This window comes from Bison bison, unplaced genomic scaffold, assembly GCF_000754665.1.
Source record: "Bison bison bison isolate TAMUID 2011002044 unplaced genomic scaffold, Bison_UMD1.0 scf7180017858770, whole genome shotgun sequence".
In the NCBI taxonomy this organism is placed as follows: Eukaryota; Metazoa; Chordata; class Mammalia; order Artiodactyla; family Bovidae; genus Bison; species Bison bison.
In genome coordinates this window covers 985,862-1,003,108 of record NW_011489342.1, presented here as the reverse complement: position 1 = coordinate 1,003,108, position 17,247 = coordinate 985,862, and the positions used below count along the sequence as shown (strand labels likewise).

The following is a 17,247-nucleotide window of genomic DNA, read 5'->3' as shown; positions in this document are numbered from 1 at the left end:
GAATGGATGGGGTCAGGGTGGGGGCAGTATTGGGAACCTATATATCATGACCTGGATCTTGATCACCCCCTTACAGGCCAGCCTGGAGAATACAGAGTGTACAACTTTGACTCCTCTGAGAAAAAGGAAGAAGCAGACACGTCTCATAAGGAGGAGGTAGGGTGAACATGATTAAGAAGTACCACCCCCATGCCTTCCAGAAGTCTGTCCCCATGCACAGACCACCCTGACCCCCAGCTTTCAAGCTTCAACACTGACCTTGAACGCCTCTGCCCGGTGCCCCCAGTTTGAGAGGGTTCATCAATCAGTGGACTCACGATCTTTTCTGTCATGTCTGTGAGCACAGTAAAGGTGGGCTCCACAATGAAATCAATGAAACCTGGAGAGAAACAGCAAAGTTTCAGAGGAACTACATAGTAACTGGGGCCTTTCCAATGTTCCCATGCAAACTGATGAGTTGTAGCTTTCTTTTAAAATTCATCTACATAGGAGAGCCAAATTAGATTAGGAGAGCTTAGGTTGGTCTTAATCATTTAATATAATCCTGGCTTTGACTATCATATGAGTCAGTTCCATTTCCCCTAAATAGCTTTCCTTTAACTTTTTAGTAGACAGTTCAACAAAATGCTTAAAAATGAAAATTCAATGTCTATTATATAAAAAACACTGTGATAAAAGTTGTAACACAACCTGCCTGCCCTTGGAAGTTTACAGAATTCAGTGAGCATAAAAAGGGAAAGGGCCAAAGGAGAAGCCCCAAGAAAAGCCCCTAGGAAGGTAAGGGAACAAGGGTATTTTTCCTCCCACTGTGACAGTTGCAAACAGCATTATGGAGGTTGTGATATTTGAGCTGAGCCCTAAGGCTATTCATTCCAGGTGGAGGGGGTGAAGCAAGGTGACAGGACAGGGAAAAGTACAGGATGTGTCTGGGGAATGACTCGAACTTAGGAATTCTTTTAGAGTCAGAAAGGGAAAGCCTGCGAAGGGTCATGAATCTGTTCAGGGAGGGAGGTTCCAAAGTACCAAGCTAGGGTTAGGGCTTAGATAGGCACTAGAAGCCCCTTAAGATGTTTGGGCAGCATAGTACTAAGACGTTTTCTGCTGTTATTTGGGAGAGTTAATCTGGCAAGATGGATGGGGTGGGAGAAAGCAATGGAGGCTGACACTGGGAAAATCATTTTAGAAGCTTCACTTCACAAAGCTCAAAGACAAAGTAAGGGAGGTGAGATCCAGTGCCATTTTAAGGTGGGCATGTGACGGAAGCATGGATACGTGCACACCAGCAGGTGGTCCTACCTGCAGGTGGAATCTGTCAGAGACTTCCACCAGGAAGGCAGAGAGAACAGAGACAATGGGGGAGAGTGTGACCAGGGAGAAAGATGGTGGACTTCATCTTAGACCTGCTGACTCAAGGTACCAGGGCCACATTTGGATGGAAGAGGGCCAACAGGGCTGGAAACCAAGAGAGGGGTCAGGTCTGGAAATGTTACCTTTGAGAGATCACCATGCTGGAGAGACAGTTGATGTTGGGCTGGAGTGATCATCTCAACAACTCAAAAATACCAAAGTATGCTGTGACATGTCAGGAGAAAATACATGATCTGGGACTAATGGTGGTAACTCATTACACAGTGACATGAAAGGTGGAAGGAAACTAAATGCCAATCAAAGGAGATACGGTGTTTGAAAATATACAAATGCTTACTTGACTTTACAATGACCAAGAGAGAAGTGATACTGGCATTTAATACACAGAAGTGAAGGATGATAAAAAAATCCTGTAATGAAATTGGCAAGACAAAAGTTGTCCTATACAAGTAGCAAGAGAATTCTGATAATAAAATAATAATAATGCACATATATTACAGTTATTAGCAGTGAAAAAGTATTCTTTACCCAAAAAAAGGTGCTAATTTTTTTTTTTGAAAGAAAGGAAGGAAAGAAGGCAGGCAGAAAGGAAAGAGATATTTTAAAAGAGCCATTCCTGGCAGTAAGGTCATCCAGGAAACGGTGCTGTCTTGGAAAGTGGGCTACAGGAAGCATCATTGAGAAAACTCTTGGTACTGCATGCAGAACGCCGAGACTGAAACAGAATGGGCTTCCCACCACTAATTCTTGTCATTGCCTTAGGACTGAATCCCCTTTTTCTCTTGGCAGGGAAATGATGGAGATAGCAGTGTCACTGTCTAATCTTCCCAGGAACCAGTTACATTCCAGGAAGGAGGTTGGGGACAGTGGCTCCATCAACCCAACCAGCCAAAGCCACAAGTACAGCAGCAGAATGGAGCCAGGTTCTAGCCAAAGAATCATGTGGAGCATCTGAGCTTACTTCCAGACACCCGTCTCTAGTTTTTCTCTCCATCAGTGGATTGGCAAACACGTACCTACTTGCGACTGGGCAACCATGGTGGACTTCCGATCACACAAAGGAGAAAAAGGCAGACCCAGCTCTGCTTCTCTATCGCCCTAGAAAAACAGGAGGTCAAAGTAAATTAAGAACAGAAGGCTGAGCCACCCAGATTTTACTTCACAACTTCAACTTCCACCAAGGCCACTGGTCTTTCTTTTCATTACTACAATCATATTATGTAGTAAGTCCTGCACCCTGTTCCTCTGTGTAAAAGACACCAAGAGGCTGAAGCCCTCCAGGGGCCAATCATTCCATCCAACTGCAAAAGTGCCTACTGTTGTATAGAAAGCCTCATCAGGAAGCAATAGGTCTCCTGAGGAAAATAAGCAAAGCAACGCATCCTGTGGCCGAGAGCCAGCACAGGAGTCAGAATTCTTGTGTGTTCTCCAGTCATCCTACCTGTAGCCTTTCTTGGGCCTGCAGACCCCTCCAGTTGTGGACAGTGCCTGAGACACCAATTCTAACTGGACTGATTTGGAATCATTCCCCGAATGCTACCTAAAGGCATACACAACCGGAATTAAGTGCTTCTGGGGCCTTCCCTGCAGGGCTCAGTGATGATGAAAAGTGGAACAAAAAAGTAGTGGAGTAAATAATTGCTTCTGTTTATCAAGTTAGACAATAATAAGACATGATTCTATGGCCAACATGTTCTCAATCTCACCAAAAGGCAAGACTATCATAAGCACGTGCTATGGAAAGTCTAATTAAAGACGGAGATGATTTTAAAGAACAGCTCTGAACCAGAGCTCAGTACTTCAGTCACGCATCCAGAGGAAAGGGGAAGTGGGTCATGCTTCTGAGAGCCACAAAGTTGTGTTTATTCAATTCACAAGAAAAGATCTGTTCAGGTTAATGGCTACTGACTTTAGCTTGAACCTGGCCTTGCTCCCACCACCTGTGTGATCATAGTAAGTGTATTTTTCCCTCTCTACATTTCAGTTTTATCACCTATAAAATGTGGGATAATAATCCCTATGTCATCAATACCAATGACAATTACATGAGAAAATGTATACAAATAAATTCAAAGAACAAGTATTATTTCTCAATAGCTATTTCCACTAAGTGAAGATCTGAGAAACATTTATTGAACTTAATACATCTAACTGTTACACTCTGACTGTAATAAATATCACCAGTTAACTAATAGTAAATAAAGAGTAATAAGAAGCTAGTTCGACAACCAGGTCTAGTTCAAAAACTGAATGTTTTTTCTTTCTAAGGCATGCTACCACAGAGAAAGGAGCTAACTAACATGCACATTTAAGATCTACTGAAAAGAAGGAAAAGGAATGGGCATCTGAGGAAGCTGAATAGTGGGGCTCACAGTGGGTGCTGGGACATCCAAGGGCCTCAGGAACAATCCTGAAGTGGCTTAGTTACCTCGGTACCCTCTTCCTGTATTAACAAACCATAGGACACAATGGTCCTTCTGTTTCCAAGTATGCCTTGCTAAGGGCTGCTCTATCGCTCAAATAGCATGATAAAAAGAACTTACTCCAAAGCTATTTCTATTTGGGCAATACGATGAGAAGGAAGAGTATTACAACGTAAATGTAGTTGTGCAGATGGTTCAGTGGGCTAGCTCAGCCAACACAAATAAAACTCACTCTTATCCCCTATGAAGCGGGGATATACACTGTTTTGTTGGTGTATTTTAATGGGGGTAGCTAAAAAGAACACTAAGTGCTTAACTACTAAGATATGCATTAATTTGTATTTTATTACTGAAAAGTCTAAACATCATTAAGCAACTTATCCTACGGACTTGCCCATACCCATATCACTTACATCCTTTGAATTTAAATAACGACTACTTCTAACTTCTATAAACCTATTTGAAGATAGTGATCCCTGAATTCCCTCTGGAGGCAGATACATTTATAAACTCGAAAAAATACACAGAAATTAATACAGAAGAATGTACTTCTACAGGTGAATCTAGCTTGACTAATACAATATTGTATGACTCCATGAATACTGGCCCTTGTGGAATTATTCATTCACTTTCCTCTTTATTAAAGAGGTCAATGTCTTCCAAAAAAAGGGCAAGAGTCTCAGTTGGCACAACGGATTTTTTTTAGTGAACTCATTTTTTTTTTCAGGACAGTGCACAAAAATATATAACTTTCATTCTTGTGGGAGGGTTAAGATAGCTGACTTAAGCAATCTACATAAGCTATCTACAAAAGAACACAATGAATGCTTGATTTATGAATAAAAAGGTGAATTTGGTTAGAAATACTCAAGTTCCTTTGGCCACTTGGACATCTGTGATAAGCAAGCTGAAGGAGCAATTAGGCAGTTAACTGTTCACAACCTCCCCTTATTTCCTGTCCACATAGCTAGACTACACTTCCCAGAATCTCTGCCAGTTTGTGTTAGACAATAAAACAAGAGGAGAGAGGGTATGTCTCTACCACAGATCTGGCCTACAAAATCTCCTAAGCCTATGTCTTTATGTCCTTCCTTCTTTTGCTGCCTTGATGTAGATAAGCACCCTGGAAGCCATGCAGATGGTAGAGTCTGGGTCTAAAAGCACTGCTTATTGTAAACCATCTTCCAATCAAGAAATACTTGTTGGTACTTTATATGAGTTGGTGATAAAGTTTTATTTTATGTGTGCTGTTTTACATTTCGGGGGCTTGTTTGTTACAGCAGCTAGCTGTAAGCAGCAAACCAAGCAAGAGAAACAAAGGTTCTTTCTGTACTGGAACTTTTCAGGGCAGATTGCATCTCTCAGTGCAAGAGCTTCAAAAGATCATTGGGTGATATCACAAGAGAGTATTTCCTAGTAGAGTGGAGAAAAGGTAATTAACTGGGGAGACAACAAAAGCATCAAGTTGAACAAAATGCAGCAATATATACTCTTCTTTCCCAGGGAAGAAGTTACAAATATGAGGTATGAGCAAATTACTGTAATTCTGGATTTAAGATAAGTATAGTAAAGACATCTTTGCCCTCCCCTCTCAGAAATTATCCTCTCAAAACAGAACAAGAAACAACAGAAACCAACAAATAGCAGGAGAAATCTGTAAACTCAATCAAAACTACGTGAGGAACAACTATAAAATGCTTTGCATATCCAGGAGGGGGTGATGTAAGATGCCCAGAGCAAAGACCTATGGCTGCAGAGATCAGATAAAGTTTGAAGAATAGAGGTTTTCAAAATTCACTCAGTTAGGAAAATACCCCACATCCATCATGTGGGAAAACCAGAGAGACAGCAGACACTGATGTAAAGAGCTACTCTGAACCCTATTTAGCTTCAAGAAATAGTAAAGAAGAAAATGCTGAATGAGAAAATATACAAGCATGGCAAGAGTATATGGATAACAAACTGTACCATGAGCCGTCCTACAACTGTTGCCTACTGCTGACTGGGAAGAAGTAAAGGTAACACACACATACACACACACACACACACCATGTCATAGAAACCTCATAATAAATCATGCAGCTTCAGTTCAGTTCAGTTCAGTAGCTCAGTCGTGTCCGACTCTGCGACCCCATGAATCGCAGTACACCAGGCCTCCCTGTCCATCACCATCTCCCAGAGTTCACTCAAACTCACGTCCATCGAGTCGGTGATGCCATCCACCCATCTCATCCTCTGTTGTCCCCTTTTCCTCCAGCCCCCAATCCCTCCCAGCATCAGAGTCTTTTCCAATGAGTCAACTCTTCCCATGAGGTGGCCAAAGTACTGGAGTTTCACTTTAGCATCATTCCTTCCAAAGAACACCCGGGACTGACCTCTTTTAGGATAGACTGGTTGGATCGCCTTGCAGTCCAAGGAACTCTCAAGAGTCTTCTCCAACACCACAGTTCAAAAGCATCAATTCTTCAGCGCTCAGCCTTCTTCACAATCCAACTCTCACATCCATACATGACTACTGGAAAAACCATAGCCTGGACTAGACGGACCTTTGTTGGCAAAGTAATGTCTCTGGTTTTCAATATGCTATCTAGGTTGGTCATAACTTTTCTTCCAAGGAGTAAGCGTCTTTTAATTTCATGGCTGCAATCACCATCTGCAGTGATTTTGGAGCCACAAATAATAAAGTCTGACACAGTTTCCACTGTTTCCCCATCTATTTGCCATGAAGCGATGGGACCAGATGCCATGATCTTCATGCAGCTTAGAACATTGCTATTCCAGTCTTTCCCTGGCACTTATCTCCTGAAAACTGTTGGTCAAAAAATAATGCATTTCACTCAAAGATGGTAAATAAGAATCAAATGAAGGAGAAGGAGAGGAAGGGCAGAGGAAGAGGAGATGGAGGTGGAGGAGGAAGGGAAGGAGGAGGAAGAGGTAGCACTATACCAATACCAGGAGGAAAAAAATAAAACTTACGGAAAGATACTTTACGTGGAAAGAAAAAATGGAAAAGGGAACAGAAAAATAAAAATAACAGATAGGGAACATTCATCAGAAAAAAAAAAAACAGTGCCACCAAGTGATGACCAAACATATATACTCCCATGATGGGAAAAAATTCCTGAAATTATTAAGAACCAGGGCTCAGGGAAAGAGGACCTAGCAGAGCTCAGGGAAGACATGGAAAAGAAAAACAGAACCATCACATAAATGAAGAGTGTAGTGGAGGCAGCACAGAGGAGAGTTATTTTTGATAAAACACATTAAGAGACATGGAATTTAGGAATGAAAAAAAAATACCACTCATCAGAGAGTTACAAGACAATTTAAAGGAAAATAACAGAGAAGAAAAACAAGAGAGGAAACATATAAATAACTGTATTTCCTAAAGAAGAAAGCAAATGGAAAAGGAAATCTTTAAAGTTTTCATCAGTGGAACTTGAATCTGTACAGAAAAGGAACACACCAGGCCCCAAGAAAAACTGTTATAGAGCAATCATTATTGAAATATAGCCTAGTAATGTCACTGGGCTTCAAAGGTAAAGAAAAAATTCTTAGGGCACATAAGCAAAAATATATACCACCTAGACATGAACATAATTCTAGCATGGCCTCCAACCTCTACATAGCAACATTCTTAGGTGGAAGACATTTGAACAAAATATAAAAAAGACCTCAGTTCAGTCACTCAGTTGTGTCCAACTCTTTGCAACTCTTGTAAAGAGCACGCCAGGCCTCCCTGCCCAACACCAACACCCAGAGTTTACTCAAAGTCATGTCCATTGAGTCAGTGATGCCATCCAACCATCTCATCCTCTGTCGTCCCCTTCTCCTCCTGCCTTCAATCTTTCCCAGCATCAAGGTCTTTCCCAATGAGTCAGCTCTTTGCATCAGGTGGCCAAAGTATTGGAGTTTCAGCTTCAACATCAGTCCTTCCAATGAATATTCAGGACTGATTTCTTTTAGGATGGACTGGTTGGATCTCCCTGCAGTCCAAGGGACTCTCAGGACTCTTCTCCAAACCACAGTTCAAAAGCATCAATCAAAAAAGACCTCAGGGAAAGGAAACTTGATTCAAAAAATTTCTTACCCAAGCAAACTGTGACCCAAGTATAAAAGCAGTAGAAAAACTTGTAAACACACAGAAATGCGGCTTTTAGCACTCCTAGAAGACACCACTCAAGGAACAACTTTGACCAACAAATAGATGAATGAACCAACCATGGCCAAAGTGCCAGCACTGAGTAGAGCCTAGACAAGAACAACTGGAAAAATTATGCTTTTGCCAAACTTGTTTATTTTCCATCTTCCTGGGTCACATTGTTTTTGGTGTATATTTTGGAAACAGCATATAGTACATGAGATAGAATGCTCACTTAGAAAATAGAATTTAGAAATAATACAGCCAACAAACAGTAACAAGGAGTTGGTTATGTTACGAAAGAAAAAGGGGAAAAGTGTTGGGAGGTACTGAATAAGCACTAGCTTTCGTGTATGTACAGATGGCGGTGCAAATATACCATTTAAACCTGATACATATAAAGGAATAGAGCTATAGCTAAATGACAAAGGTACAGACTACAAGAATTAAGTTGATACAACTAGCTGTTGGGGAAGAGGCAAGAGGAAGTAGAAGCCTGCTAATTTTAATCAATACTATCTAAATAAATAGAGGATATAAAGTTTGCATTACCAAGTTAGCCAATATTAAAACTAAAAACATAATATAAAACTTCCAAGTCATCAGAAGAAATAAATACATAATAAGCAGATGGTACAGCCAATATAGTGAACAATTTAAAAATAAGCCACAAAATAGAAATCATAATGTAAAATATGATAGTACCTAAGAGCAAAGATTCCTGTCATATCAACAGATGTTAATACAGTTAATTTCCAATAATAAAAGAATCTTAGATTGGCTCATAAAAAAACCCTCAATTATAAGCAATGTTTAAAAGACACATCCAAATAAAAGTGTCTCTGAAAGGTTAGGGTAAAAAGTTAAAAGTAAAAGTTTAGAGTAAAAAGACAAGAGTCTGTTCTTAAAATGAGCTGAATTTGAATTCTAGGTAAAAGCATTAGATAAGACAAAGAAGCAGGCTTTATAATGATAGAGGATTCAATAAACTATGAAAATCTAGCAATTATGAATATCTAAGAACCAAATAACACAGAATCAACATTCAGGAAGCAAAAACTATACTACATAGAACCAGAAAATAATAATAGAAACACCTGTCAGCCCACGAAACATCACATTTTAAAAAATAACATATAAAATACCTAAATGACATAATTGATAAGGAGGAAGAATATGCCTGGTGTTTTATACTTTGCAAGTAGAAGATAAACTGACTTTTCAAGAGCCATGACCATTCACAAAAATTGATTTTTTTAGTAGGTGAAAAGCAAATTTCACCTACTAAATAAGGCCCAAACAATGAAAAACTCTCTGATCAAATTTTGATAAGTCACAAATCAATTACAAAAGTAGAAAGCAAAGGAAACTACCACTGGGAAAATCACATAAACAAACACATCCACTTGAAGCCACTCTTAGTAAAGACAAATCAAAACCTAGACTAGAAAATGTTTAATGAAGATGATTGTGAACACACTGCATATCAGAACCTACAAGATTCATGATTAACAAAAAGATAAATCCCTAGCCTTATATTTACTAATATTGAACAGGCAGAATGAAAATAAATGAATTGGACATCCAACTTGGGGAGTTAGCAAAAGAAATGAATTAATAAGAATCAAGCAGAATAAATAAATTAATAAAAATGAAAGCAGTAATTTATATCATAAAATAAAAAAGAATCAAATATTCAAATGATCAGCTAACTTTATACAGAAGAGAAAAGACACTGGTATATGAAATAAACAAAAAATGGGAAAATGACCACAAACTGAGAGGAAATTAAAAGAATTGTAGGTGATGTTTGCAAAATATAAATATATACAGCAATACTTAGGAAATGAATCTCCAGAGTTTCTCAAGATGTATTTACCAAAAAGGCAAACTCACAGTTTCTTAAAGTCAGTATTTCATTGAAAAAGACCTGAGGCAGAGGCTTGGATTTTGTAAAATATGATTATAAAACTGAAGATGTAACTTACTCTTTCAGCAATGCATAGAAGGTCTGGTCTATCAGCATTGAGGCTATGCCGTTATTTTGAAATATAACCCAACATCTAAATGTAATTTTTTCAAAGACTCTACAGTCCCATTGAGATTTCCCATTTGAACTGCCCAATTTAAAATCTATAGTTAAGAGCTAAGGCAACATTTCTCCTACAAGGGTTACTTACTATGGCTTATGGCATCTGGGTTAAAATATTAAGTCAATAAAAATAATTAACTGAATCATAATTGCTAAAAAAATAGTTTCAGTCCAGTGAGCTAACATTCTATTCCCAATTGGCAAGAAATTCAATATGGTTATTTTCATATTGCCTCTGGTACATTTTCTTTCAATTCAAGCTTATGTTTGTGCAAATAAGGTTTCCGTTAGTGGGAAAAATGTCCACGTTTAAGTAATTTCTCATATTCACTTTCTCACAATTAAAAAAGGGACCACTTCAATAACTCAAATTTATGAGTTAACTATGGTTTACCTCTGCTGCTGCTAAGTTGCTTTAGTTGTGCCCGACTCTTAGTGACCCCATGGACTGCAGCCCACCAGGCTCCTCCACCCATGGGATTTTCCAGGCAAGAGTACTGGGGTGGGTTGCCATTGCCTTCTCCATGATTCACCTCTAGCTTCAGATTAAAATTACTAGTTTATAGTGGGTGTATTACAAAAGCAATGATCAAAAAAACATACGATAATGAAAGTGGAGATTAATATTAGAAAAGTAATTTCTGGAAAAGTGGCTCAAAATTAACTGTCAATTAAGAATGAATTTGGAGTCATTCTTGTATATACAACATGGCCACATCTGTACAGTGTTAGTTCCTCTCACCCCTTGGGTTCCCCTTGAGAACCACTCTGTGAGGCCAAGCGTCAACCATGTAAGGAGACAGCCATATGCTGAAAAAGGAACCTGCTGGCATACTCAGAACAGCTTAGCGGGGGCACACACGTGTACATGTGTTGGACAGAATGTTGGACAGAATGTGCACTCACGGGCAGAATGAAGAAAACACTTAATGTGGGAAGGACTCTAAGGAAAAAGGCTGGTCCAACCTTCCTTTAAACCCCCCAATATTCCCCGAAACAAGTCACAGATAAGACCATTGGGAACCAGAGCAGTGATTTCACTAGTCCCAGGCCACAGAGCAGCTGGAATAAGAATTCCAATAGAGGGGCTTCTGAACTTTGCTTAATGTACTCTCTAGTTCCACCTCAACACCAGATATTGTGTGCAGCTTCAGAAGGAAAAGAAACGAACACAGAAATGCCTTCTCTAATTTCTCCATTCAAATAAGAATCCTGAGAGTAATCCTAAGAATAATTTGCTTCCAAAAATCTGAGTAACTGGTGAAAGGGTATATCTCTTGTCAGTTTAGGGGACAGAGTTGAGACTGGTTAATATGTAATGTTTTATGGAACTTCAGAGGTCTCTGAATCTGTACTGTAACCTCTCTCAGTAAATTAACAAGAACTAATGAATTAACCATATGAGCTTGAATTAACTATAGTTCCAGTCCCACAATCTACATGCCATCTTGCCTTGAACCTCAGGACCTCACTTCTCAAAGCAGATACTTTAATGGCAGCTCTTCTTGAGATGAGCTTAGTGCACATTGCCTGGGTTTGAGAAGACAGCAGTCTTGGTGCTAGGTATTCATTTACCGTTTTATTTCTCTACTTCTATGCAGCTTAAAAAAAATTAAAGCAGTGTATCCTCATTAAAGACTCTGATTTTTCTTATAGAAAACACTACCCTATATCTTAGGATATAGTAAGTTTAAATATAATTGGGACAGTAGCTTCAAATAATTTTCTGAACTCAAATTGCTCCAACTGGCTTTGGAATTGGACAACATGGGTTTGTCTGCTAGAAAGGAACAGCCCAGTCAATTGTAACAGAGAAGCAGGTTATAGTGACTGCCATTTGGTCACCCCATTAGGAAAAAAAGTAAAAGCATACCTCAGATGATATTTTGACAAAAAATCGCCACAAGGAAATGTTTTTCCCCCCAAACAGAAATGCATAGGATAGAAATACCATAACATTCTGAGAATCAGAACGTAGGTGAGAGTCAAACACCATATGACCAGAAGGCCAAAAAATAAAAGCTGTGAACCATCCCTTCAAAAAGAAGATAATTGTAATCACAACAGTCCTGATCACAGTGTTGCTGAAATATAAAAGTCAGGCTATATCCACTGGAGACACCAGTGGGGGGAACAAAGCAACACAGTACCTGTCTGAAGAACTCCTCCAGCAGTGACATGGTCCAGCGATGGTGGAGCTCCCACGCTTTTGCTGGATGGCTGATGTCTGCCGTGTGCAACATCAAGGATAATGCTTTTGGCTTTTCAATTCTGTAAACCCAAAGGATGCAAACGCATAATGACCAAACTCACAAAATCTCACTAAGAGTTTTTTAAATACCACTGTTTAAAAAAAAATCCCTTCCATTCTCCCATCTCAAAGCCCACTGCTGCTGAACTGGGGGGAAATCATCCTCCAACTGGGACATTTATCAGCGTGGTCTCCATGTTTATTGAACTGGACACCTCAAATACTGACTCAAAACCATTTCTGGAATATCTGCCATCACGAAAAAGACAACAAGAATCCAAGAGTCACTCATTGACCTTTATTTGTTGCCTCTGCATTGAAGGGGTCTTTTAAATTCTCACTAGCGCAAATTGTTACTGGCCCTATTATTTATTTTAACCCTGATGAGAAATATCCATGATAGGTAATATTCTTACATGCTCTCCTCCAAGCGTCACTACATTATGAGACCATTTAATAAAGTTATATTAAAAGAGATAAACTTTAAAGGTACAGTGACATGGACAAGTAGGAGGTCAAACACCTATAAAAACACATGAGGTTACAGGCTCACTCACGCTTCTGGCTGTTGAAGAGCAGTCTTCATTGCTTTGATTTGCTGAAAATGACAGGACATATCTGTGGCCATCACCATCTCAATTACCAAGGTCCGAAATTCCCTTTCAGAGATACATCACAGAGGAAAAAGGGTGGAAGTAAAAAATAGAAAGTAAAAATTAGTTTATTCTTTTCCAGTTCTAATCAAAATCAGTTAATTAGTTGTGACATTTCAAATCTAACGAGTCTTTTAGGTAGACTTTTATGAGAAATAAAGATTAAAGATGAAGGACATCACTTATTAGGAACATATGTGGAATGCACATCATTGGAAAATTAATTCACAGGAAAAATTTCAATGAAACAAAGTATAGGAAAGCATTCCTTTTTGCACTGAGCTCAAGATTTGAGAAAAAATTAATTTGAAATTAATCCTAGGAGAGTAACTGATAATCCATGGTGCACACGGGATATAGGGATCTTACTTTTTTTAAATAGACATTTTTAGAGCAGCTTTAGGTTTACAGAAAAATTGAGAAGATAGTACAGAGAGCTCTCATACACCCCTTCTCCCCTACAGTTTCCTTCATTACTAACCTCTTACATTAATGCTGTACACGTGTTATAATCGATGACCAATATCTACACTTTGCATTCACTCCAGCCCATGATTCGCCTGAGGGACCATTCTCATGTTGCACAGTTCTACGGGGTTGGACAAAGCATCCACTCACGTTCCTATCATCAATAGTATAAGAATGTTTCCATACCCTAAAATCCCATATGCTTTGCCTATGCTTACCTTCTTGGCCTTGAACCCCTGTCAAACACTGATCTTTTTACTGTCTCTAAGAACTTTATTGAAGTAGAATTTGCATAGAATAAACTACTTCCATATAGGCTGCACAGTTCAATACATTTCAGTGTGTTGTGAATAATTTCTCCTACTCCTGTCGCTTTTTTTTAAACCAGTACCTTTCAAAGAGAAGAAGTTTTACATTTTAAAATAATTATTTAAGGTTTCATGCATTTGGGGTCCTCTCTGAGAAATCCCTCACACTGAAAGGACTTTTCCTCTGGAAGTCCTATCATTTTAATCTTTTATTATGTTTAGGACAATGATCAATTTCAAGATAATTTTTGAGTATGATGTGAGGTAAAGGTAAAAGTTTTTTTTATATTGATATCCATTTGCTCCAACACCATTTGTTGAAAATCTTTTCCTTCCCCCATTGAATGCCTCTAGCCAGAAACATACTGGAAGGTTTTGTATAAATCTAGTTTTAACCATCCAGTATTGCCTTGACTGAGACTGCCTTCAGAGACAAAAACATCACAGTCACCTCCTCCTATCAGAGTCTCCAAATTGTAACACATCTTCAAAATTTGTCCAACTTTGTTTACTCTCTAGAGCCCTCAAGTCATTGGAGGTTGTGTTTGTGTCTCTGCATTTTGTTCATTGTTGTTGATGTTCAGTCACTAAGTCATGTTCAACTCTTTCTGACCCCATGTATTGTAGCATGCCAGGCTACCCTGTCCTTCACTATCTTACAGTTTGCTCAGATTCACACCCATTGAATCAGTGATGCTATCTAACCATCTCATCCTCTGACATCCCCTTCTTCTGCCTTCAATCTTTCCCAGCATCAGGGTCTTTTCCAATGAGTCAGTTCTTTGCACCAGGTGGTCAAAGTTTTGGAGCTTCAGCTTCAGCATCAGTCCTTCCAATGAATATTCAGGGTTGCTTACTTTTAGGATTGACTGATCTGATCTCCTTGCTGTACAAGGGACCCTCAAGAGTCTTCTCAAGAACCACAATTCAAAATCATCAATTCTTCTGCACTCAGCTTTCTTTCTGGTCCAATTCTCACATCTGTTCATGACTATTGAGAAGATCATAGCTTTGACCATACAGACCTTTGTCAGCAAAGTGATGTCTCTGCTGTTTAATACACTCTCTAGGTTTGTCATAGTTTTCCTCCCAAGAAGCAAGCATCTTTTAATTTCATGGCTGCAATCGCCATCTGCAGTAATTTTGGAGCCCAAGAAAATAAAATCTGTCACTGCTTACACTTTTCCCCCTTCTATTTGCAATGAAGTGATAGGCCCAGATGCCATGATCTTCATTTTATGGATGCTGAGTTTTAAGCCAGCTTTTTCAGTCTCCTCTTTTACCTTCATCAAGAGGTTCTTTAGTTTCTCTTTCCTTTCTACCATTAGAGTAGCATCATTTGCATATTTGAAGCTGTTGATATTTCTCTCAGTAATCTTGATTCCAGCTTGTGATTCATCCAGCCCAGCATTTCACATGATGTACTCTCTGCATATAAATTAAATAAGCAGGGTGACAATATACAGCCTTGTCATACTCCTTTCCCAATTTGGAACCAGTCAGTTGTTCCATGTCCAGTTCTAACTGTTGCTTTTTGATCCACATATAGGTTTCTCATGAGACAGGTAAGGTGATCTGGCATTACCATCTCTTGAAGAATTGTACACAGTTTGCTGAGATCCAGATAGTTAAAGTCTTTAGCATAGTCAATGAAACACAAGTAGATGTTTTTCTGGAATTCCCTTGTTTTCACTATGATTCAACAAAGTTGGTAATTTGATTTTGCTTCTGTCTATAGTTAATAGTTATTTGCAGAATTGCTTTATGAGCAGCTGAACTGGCATTCCCAGTGTGGTATTTCATGTTTTTCCACTTTGAAATGCAGTAAATACATGGTAATATATTCACTTATAAAGTCCTTAAAAAGTCCATTGCACTTTTGTATCCAAATAGAATCTACCAGATATTAAATTGCTTTCCTAGAAAGATATAAAATACTAAACATATGTCATCTTTGGGTTAATGGGCTTTACTGAGAGCCCTAAAAAAGAAGGTAATACTTTATTTATGGGATAATACTATTGTCTTGAAGCAATGTATCTCAATATTAATAAAATATGATGAAATAATATTTTCAAACATTAAATGAACACTAAATCTATGTAACTTAAGAAGTTAGCAACTACAATCTTTTCTTAACTTACAGAATCCCCCAAAACAGGAGTAGCAAAAAGGTATGGCACTATGGGTTATAATTATAAAGACATTTCCACTGAACCAGAAATTCCTATATCTGAGATGCTCCATGACCTAATTCAACTATATTTCACTCTTTTTGAGATAATAAAGATTGTGCTGATTTAAAAAACAACAAAAATATATAAGGCTAGCACATAAACAGATTTTATTAAATTATATTTTTCAAGTAACTAGTTTAACTTTTTATATACTAAATTTACTTATGTCTTGCCACACCATTCAATTTTACAACTTATTTTGATCAGAGGTAGGATTCAAAGTATTCTCAACTAGTACTTCACAAATACCAACCAATAAGAATGCAGTTCAGTTCAGTTCAGTTGCTCAGTCGTGTCCAACTCTTTGTGACCCCACGGACTACAGCACCCCAGGCCTCCCTGTCCATCACCAACTCCCAGAGTTCACCCAAACTCATGTCCATCTCGTCGGTGATGCCATCCAACCATCTCATCCTCTGTCGTCCATTCTCCTCCCGCCTTCAATCTTTCAGTATCAGGGTCTTCTCAAATGAGTCAGCTCTTTGCATCAGGTGGACAAAGTACTGGGGTTTCAGCTTCAACATCAGTCCTTCCAGTGAACACTGAGGACTGATCTCCTTTAGGATGGACTGGTTGGATCTCCCTGCCGTCCATGGGACTCTCAAGAATCTTCTCCAACACCACAGTTCAAAAGCATCAATTCTTTGGTGCTCAGCTTTCTTTATAGTCCAACTCTCACATCCATACATGACTACTGGAAAAACTATAGCCCTGACTAGACAGAACTTTGTGGGCAAAGTAATGTCTCTGATTTTTAATATGCTGTCTAGGTTGGTCACAACTTTTCTTCCAAGGAGCAAGTGTTTTTTAATTTCATGGCTACAGTCACCATCTGCAGTGATTTTGGAGCCCAAAAAAATAAAGTCTGACACTGTTTCCACTGTTTCCCCATCTATTTGCCATGAAGTGATAGGACTGGATGCCATGATCTTAGTTTCCTGAATGTTGAGCTTTAAGCCAACTTTTTCACTCTCCTCTTTCACTTTCATCAAGAGGCCCTTTAGTTCTTCTTCACTTTCTGCCATAAGGGTGGTGTCATCTGCATATCTGAGGTTATTGACATTTCTCCTGGCAATCTTGATTCCAGCTCGTGCTTTATCCAGCCCAGCGTTTCTCATGATGTACTCTGAATATAAGTTAAATAAGCACAGTGACAATATACAGCTTTGACGTACTCCTTTTCCTATTTGGAACCAGGCTGTTGTTCCATGTCCAGTTCTAACTGTTGCTTCTTGACCTACATACAGATTTCTCAAGAGGCAGGTCAGGTGGTCTGGTATTCCCATCTCTTTAAGAATTTTCCACA

At 38.9% G+C, this 17,247-nt stretch overlaps 1 protein-coding gene across 1 annotated transcript in view; it reads right to left on the bottom strand.

The window, feature by feature from the left end:
- PDE1C (phosphodiesterase 1C, calmodulin-dependent 70kDa) overlaps positions 1 to 17,247 on the bottom strand; it is a 332,028-nt gene that overhangs the window by 79,699 nt on the left and 235,082 nt on the right. The window contains exons 11-14 of the mRNA XM_010829092.1: positions 12,833 to 12,934; positions 12,175 to 12,295; positions 2,385 to 2,466; positions 259 to 379 (exon numbers count right to left, since the gene is read on the bottom strand). Of these exons, the coding sequence (XP_010827394.1) occupies positions 259 to 379; positions 2,385 to 2,466; positions 12,175 to 12,295; positions 12,833 to 12,934 (426 nt within the window). The remainder of the gene's footprint in view (positions 1 to 258; positions 380 to 2,384; positions 2,467 to 12,174; positions 12,296 to 12,832; positions 12,935 to 17,247) is intronic.